Below are 7533 nucleotides of genomic sequence, written 5' to 3' on the forward strand. Positions count from 1 at the left end.
GGCGGGGGGGGTGTGTGGAGCAAGCAGCTGCGTGGTGCTCAGTGGCCAGCTGGGGTTAAACCACGACAGCTGGGTACAACAACCAACCAACCCAGTCATGCCAGTCCCACACGATGGTAGCTCATTTGAGGATGACAATCCATAGCCTCACATACTACCAAGCCCGAGGGACAGGTTTCACCACATCTCCTCGCTGACACAGTCATTTAGAAGGTGCATGCCAGTAGGGCACAGGCATCAGTCTCCGTTCCCAGCACCACAGCGCAAGCCTTAGCAAGCTGAAGGGGCTCTGCAGCAGGATTTTATTTCTACAGTCAGCCTGGATGGTGGGCTGGCTGGCTAAGAGTGCTGGGGGAGGAGAGGGCTGGAAACAAAGACTGGTCCATAGTAGCTACTTGCAAAGCTGATAGTCACTCACAGAACCTTCTTTGGGCTTTTAGTTCCTGCCACCGCCAAATGACATTCTGCCATGCTAACCCAGAACAACTAACCCAGAACAACGACCCAGACCCAGGATTTGGATTATTGCATATGCAGCTATATGTGGCAGCTTTGGTGCAAATCTTCCAAGCAAGATACTTTCTTATATCCAGGTCCACTGGGAAGTTTCCCAGTGAAATACGTGTCCACAGTATTTCACCCTCCATGAAGCTATCAAGACTGGACTAGAGAGGCAACCAAGGGTACTCTGTTGTAGCATTCCCATGCTGCTAGGGCTCTCTCAGAGAGAACAGCGGAAGTCCACCTGGCCAAGCACTTGGTGTTCTGCAGTAATTATAGAGGAGGAAGAGAGACTACTCACCACGTAAGATCCACTCTCTCTGCCTCAGACAGCTCCTGAGATGCCCCAGCCTCAAAATGCCTGTCCTACAATGACTGAACAATTCAGTCTAATGTATATACTGAGGTACACATGGAGGCCAGGTCAATGTCCAAACAGAATCAGCCCATGGCAGGGAGGAGGTTATAATGGGTCTGAAAAGCAAGAACAACATAGCAAGAGAAGGGAGAAATGCCCAGAGGCACCCTGAGCTGTCCACCCCCCCAGCAGTGACCAAGCTGGTCCAGAAGAAACCAGACTTCTTTGAACTGTGCTTTGCCTGTGTGCTGTGTCCCCACAGCTTGGGCAGGCCTGTGCCCAGATTGGCATGGAGACAGCTCTGCATAGGTCACATTGGGCCATATGTCCTTTACATCAACTCTTAGGCCTGGGTCACAGCAGAGTTCGTACTGCACAGGGAATGCTTTCTGTGCAGATAAAGGTCACAACTAATTGGCTTTTCTCTAAATCCTTGCCTGGGTGTTCGTGCTGCGTGGTTGTGGGTGGTGCTGGTGTCTATTCAAAAACAGCTTAGCTGGCTGACTCTGCTGGTCAACGGTGGCAAGAGGACAAACAGGCTCTGCCCACAGCCATGTACAACAGTTACTGCTGCAGAAAATAGCCCTGAGTGCACACATACCTGTGATGCTGGTTGCTAGGAAGAGTTGGGTCACCCAGCAACCCAAATCTCACTGAACAGGAAAACAGGGGCTGCAGATAAATACGTGGGGGTAGGAGGGGTTGGCGCTGCCTACAGTGCAGGTAGGAGTGTATTTCCTACTGAAAAGGGAATACAGCCTTTGCTCCTGAGGCATCCCAACAGCACTTCTGTGATCCCAGGCATGCTCCAGGAACAGCCAGAGAAGCTGGCCAGACTGGCACACCATGGCAGAGTGTGCCCTGCCCACCCACCACTCCACAGAGATATCCTAAGTGTATGCAAGCATTGCTTTTTACTTTAAAAAAAGGTGAACCCACTGTTTTGCAAGAGCCATAATTAAAATAAATGATGACCTGGGTCTGCTTTCTATTTTCACTTCAAATATAAGCTATTTTCCTGCTCAGGAAAACTTTTAGCATCCCCAACAGTACAACATAAATTCAGGAGCTGTAAGACGGTGCATGACAGCAAGAAATGAAGTAGAACTGCTCTGTCCAGCAAAGCAAAATAGATTGATCTGTTTTCACTGAAATGAAAAATTTAAATACATAGTATTACATTTTTAGAATTCAATTTTTCATTGAAATAAAAATCAAGAATTGGGAAATACAAGGAAGAGTAATGAGATTTCTTCGTGACACTGGGGGGTGGATTTTTTTTTTTTTTAATCTAGCCCATATTTTCATATCAGTCATAAACAAGGCCAGCTGAACAGGATGTCTCACTGAACTATCCCAACGTCAATGAACTTCCCATTATGCTGTATTTGCAATATCTGCAATTTGTCTGAAGACCCACTCTGTGGAATTAAGTCATTACAGGAGATTATTGGTGCTGGACATCTGCACAGGAAAGATGACAATGCTTGAAGATTCAGACCTTAGAAGCCAAGTAGAAAGAATTGCAAACCTATTATTTCACAATGCCTCAGGCAGAAGTCTCAAAAACTTAACATTTCTGAGTGGCTGCGATTGCTTGTTCTATTCTTCGCCTTGGCTAAGTATCTATTACAGCATTTCTAACCCACTAACATAATTTTACTCCAAATTATCACAAACCTAACTTTAGGCATATTCACAGATAATCCAATAGCCAAAATTGTACTTACACACTTACATTCATGCAAGTGCTTGTCCCCCTCCTGAGTGAGATTAAAACAAACCAGAAGCATCTAACCTTACCAGGTGTTAGTAGTAGGAAAAGCAAAGCTTCAGTGTAAAACAGAGTCCTCCAGCCCTAGAGGAATTAACCTGTTTGGTGGGATGTGCTGAAAAACCCACAAAGGAGAGAAAACCTTCAAACACAACAGGAGACAGACGAAGCTAAGTTTTCACTGTGCCAAGCTGTCTTCAGCCTGAAGACCAGTGGCTGGCTGAGCACATGACAAGCAGCCAACCCAAAGAAAGAAGGAAATTAATCTGTCCTCATTCATACAAAGCATGAGCCCTTACACAGATCTTTGAAAGCGCACCCACTGTGCATCAATAATAACGATGCTACTTCACTCTTTTTTGGTCTGAGGAGAAAAAGTTTAAACAACACACTCCTGGCTCTGCAGAATAATCAGCTACCACCAGGAAAGTGATTCAGAAATCACTGTCTGCAAGCCTGAGGTTCACTTCACACAGCCAACTGAACCCATTTCATATAGGATCAGAATGATTCCCAGTCACTCGTCAGGGCTGGCCAGCCAGACTGGAGTCTCATAGCTGATTCCAGATGCAGATGCCAGCAGAAAATAACTGACATGACTTACTGGTCCCCAGCACTGTGTATGCACACATACAAGTTGCAAGGGTACCGTGAAGAGAGCTGACACGGTTGCTTTGTTAGCGCCTAGTCCACAGTTCCCTTGTAAGCAAGCGTAAGGCTAAAATTACATAGCAGAGAAATGCAGTTCTCTGTCACCAGAACAGACTTACGTGTGACTTCATTTCATTGATCGACATTAAGGAAATGACAAACATGTCTTAAGTACCTCTGCCCAGGACAAAAAGGAATATGCCAAGTACATAAGTAATTTAACAACTTTTGTGGATTAGAACATCAATTGCATCGCCTCCAAAGTTGGTTGTGTCAACAGCAAAGTTGGAAAGGAATTGCCACCCTTAAAGTGCTCAGTTTTCTTCAGCTACATGTTCTAGCCAGTTAATTTTTTTAACACACCACAATCCAACTGTTTCATTCTGATAACACCTAGGGCCACTAATTAAGGGCTTAGTTTGACTGGCAATGCACAGACTTGTTCCAAGCAGATGCTCCCTGCCCCAAGGAGCTTGCTTGCAAGCAAAGCTTAGAAAATAGACACCTACACTTTAGCCACTACACAAATATGCAAGGGCACAAGAGTTGAAGAGGGATTTGGAATAAATGCATTTGTGTGAGAAACCCCTACCCCAAGTAGCAGGGATGAACACGACGTTTCATCTGTAGAGAGCTCACTGAGTCGGTTGGAGAGTACTTCTAAGGGCTCAATATCAGTACTCCATCACATAAGCCCACATGCAACCTCAGGATATGCATTTTAAATGCTCCTTGAAAAATTTGACTTATAATTCAGGAAGGGCTTCTCAGGGCTACCAGACCAAAACTATGAAAGAAAATAATTTTAAAAACTGTACTAGACTGTAATACTGGACAACCAATGAAAAATTCAGGCCTTGAGTTACAGGCCTCTCTCACTTTCCTTATCTGAAGCATTTCACTACAGTATGGGACAAGCCCCTGTTCTCACTCTTCTCTCCTGTCCCAGAAAGCCTGCTCTGGAACAGACCAAATTGCCAGCTGTTATCAAAGATGAGCCCTAACCTGTAAAGTCAGATCTGCTTTTGGCTCTTGATTTCTAACAGCCAGCCAAAAACCGGAGGTTTCTGAATCTGGCCTAATCTCTAGCAAATAACACCAGACCACTGAAGCAAGAGGTGGAACAACAGGCTGAGGCACAAGGCTTGAATTCACAATCCTTTCTTGGATTTAGCTGCAGCAGCTGAAGAACTGTAAGCCAATGGGCTGGACTATGAACCGCAAGAGCTCAGAAGTGGACACGCTGCCACTGAGCCGCCCCCGCTACGGGGACATGAGCGTTCAGTGGGGAGACAGCAAGGTCAGCAGGACCAGTCTTCCAAGGCTAAGGGCTCAAATTTGAACCCTAACTACCACGCTTCACAGCCCAGCCACCTTTACCAGAAACTGCTGGCAGCACACGCTAACCCAACAGCAGGTGAAATGTCAGTCAGTCAATCCCTCCCTTCCCATTATGGTGACATCTGGTGAAAGAGCAATAGAGAGACAGTAACTTCCTCAGCAATCCCAGCATGAACCAGCAGACCTCTTGAGTCAAAGTCATCTGAGCAGCCTTAGTTGTCAACTGCCTGAAGACCAACTTTAGTAGGGAAAAAAGAAGAAAAGTCCATCACATCAACACCCAAAGCTTGCATATTTCCTCGTTTCACTTAGAGGAGGCAATGGCAGCCTCTCAGCTTCTCCAGATAGCGGAAGACTAGGAGGACCTATCACAGCCACACTAAACCAATTCGGGACACATGGTACCAAAATGAGAACTTCGCCGTGGGCAGAAATTTCATCCTGAAAAGATTACCAAAGCTTGGATGCCAATCCAAGGCTGGTCAAATCTCCCAAGCTTACAAAAATGAGTTGACAATTTACCCAAGGACAACCTCCCAGGACTTTGCCTAATGGCAGGACTGTTGCAAGCTAGAAACACAACGGCAGCTTGCTTTCCCTTGAATTTGGGAACTTCCAACAAAGGTCATAAAGTACAAAAGCAAGTGGGTGATGAAGGAGAAGAGCAGGTAAGCACACTGTTTTTAAAGCTCAGAAAGCTCTTGGTTTGGGTAGTGGATGCAGATCAGTTCTTATTCTATCCAAGTTAGTTGCTCATTCTCCACTTACACTACTACAGGCCTGATTTTATGCTCAGACATAACTAACTTTTCACTAGGTTTCAATGACAGCCGACTGGGCCTTTTAAATAATGCAGGTACCACACATGCCAGAATATGTACAGACCTGCACAGGCACAGACCAATGTGAGGAAGTTGAGAAGGCAGAAGTCCAGTCTGTGCCTGGCAGCCCCACATCACCTCAGGGCAGTAGAGGGAGATGGTACAGGACACTGGGCCTCGTCACAGGGTCCATGCACAGTGCAGCCACGAAAAGCTCCCACACACCGCTCACCGCTTGTGCCACCTATCCCATGTCCACACCTGCAAGGAGATCTGGCCCAACACCCAAGACAGAGCACTGCACGTTCTGTTAAGCGATTAGTATGCTGGTACGAGGCTCAACCAAGACCAGGCAGCTGCACATGGTCCCCAAAGGCCTACAAAACATATATAAACCCAGAGTTTGAAAGTCTGGCTTTCTGCCCATACACATGTATGCCAGTCATTGTACCACTCTCCACGGCAGGCTGCAATGCTACCTCTGATGGTCTATGCATTAGCCTTGCAAGAAACACCGCAAGCTTAAGTCTCTCTTCTCCATTTAGCCTGCAAAAATGCAGACCACCTGTCTGCAGCACAAAACCTTGGCACTAATATGAACAAAATGGCTGCAGATACCCACTCCTGTAGGTTTTCCCGCATGCCTCCAAGCATCCCGAAGGCTGGATATACCCCTCAGAGCTCCTTCCAAAGATTCTCACAGTTTCACAACCTGAGGCTCCAAGAGACAAACAATAAAGATAAAGGAGGCGATCACAGCCACACGGCCCAAAAACAGAGTGTTCAAAAGAAATCCTCCATCGCCTCCACAGAGATTCTGCACTGAAGCTGTCCACCACAACCTAAAGCACTGCCCTTATTTTATTTCCAAAAATAAAATCTAATCCTGCCTCCGCCAAGAACCACAGAATATGCAATCCCCACAGGAAGAAGTACACAGACAGAGCAAACTTTGAGGAAACATCAGCACTGTTTCTAACAAAGTTGCCATCAGCGTGTCCAGTGACTGCGCAGAAGTGCAGCCACACGGCAATCCGCCTCTGTGTAACACATACAAAAGACTCCACTAGAGTCTGGTATATGGATCCCCAGCCCCCAGCTCAGGCAACGAGGGCTGCTACTTTTCCCAGATCCCTCCTTTGATTTGGGGCCAGGTGCTACACTTCCCGCAGTACTGATGCCAATCCAGAATAACTGCTGATTTCAGGGGGTATCCCTTGGTTCACAACACTTTTGCCAGATCAGGATCTGGTAATTTTTTCTAAGTAACTCATCACGACTCCATTTTTATCCCATTGCATATGCCTCAAAAATGCCTCCTTGCATTTGGCAGGAACAGCTTAGATATTCCTTATGCCGAATCTGTGAGCCTCATTTTTCTTTTGAGCACTAAGAAAGGATGTAAGCAGAGTTCAGAAAGCCATGGGTAAATGCAGTAAGCCTGACTGCAAACTTCAGCTCAGATTCCAGCCTTCAGGACCAGAAGGGAGAGAAATGCAAATAACAAGCTGAAAGGCATTTTAGGCAAATCATGTTTGTACAGTACCTAGCACAGGGGGGTTCTAGCCTGGTGAGGGCTGGGAGACTACAGACTGCATGCATACATAAATTGCATATACACACATACAGATTGCATACATACAAAGGTAACTAGGCAGGCAAATGCCTATCTAGCTAAATATGAACCCCCTTAAAAGTAAATACTTCTAAAGAACAGACAGATACATCTGCCCTTATCCACCTTTCTACATTACCTATTGAATTGTGCAGGGTAACTCTGAGAGCAAAGGAACAAGACTTTAGTAACAGGAATACAGCCTAGGCCAGTTCCTATTGAGCACACTGACTGAGAGGAAACTGGCTCAGCATAATAAACACTGCAAGTTACTAGCTTCTCAAGGCCCCGTTATTAGTTACGTGAAGGGTGCAAAAAACAACGGAGGCAAAACCGGCTGTTCTTACCTTTAGCTGGAAAGGTTGAATTTCATTCAAACTCTGGTTCCTGAGCTTTTTGGTGAGGATCTTCAGCATGGTACAAATCCGAGGAGCCAAGAAAGGGTTAAGCATACACACACGCACGCATCTAC

At 46.1% G+C, this 7533-nt stretch overlaps 1 protein-coding gene across 1 annotated transcript in view; it reads right to left on the reverse strand.

Annotated features, from left to right (window-relative positions):
• Positions 1-7477, reverse strand: part of LOC104083766 — a 57837-nt gene extending 50360 nt beyond the window's left edge. Inside the window, exon 1 of the mRNA XM_009587377.1 lies at positions 7409-7477. Within this exon, the coding sequence (XP_009585672.1) occupies positions 7409-7477 (69 nt within the window). The remainder of the gene's footprint in view (positions 1-7408) is intronic.
• Between the last annotated feature and the right edge of the window lie 56 nt (positions 7478-7533).

This window comes from Fulmarus glacialis, unplaced genomic scaffold (genome assembly GCF_000690835.1).
Source record: "Fulmarus glacialis isolate BGI_N327 unplaced genomic scaffold, ASM69083v1 scaffold5311, whole genome shotgun sequence".
Taxonomy (NCBI): domain Eukaryota; kingdom Metazoa; phylum Chordata; class Aves; order Procellariiformes; family Procellariidae; genus Fulmarus; species Fulmarus glacialis.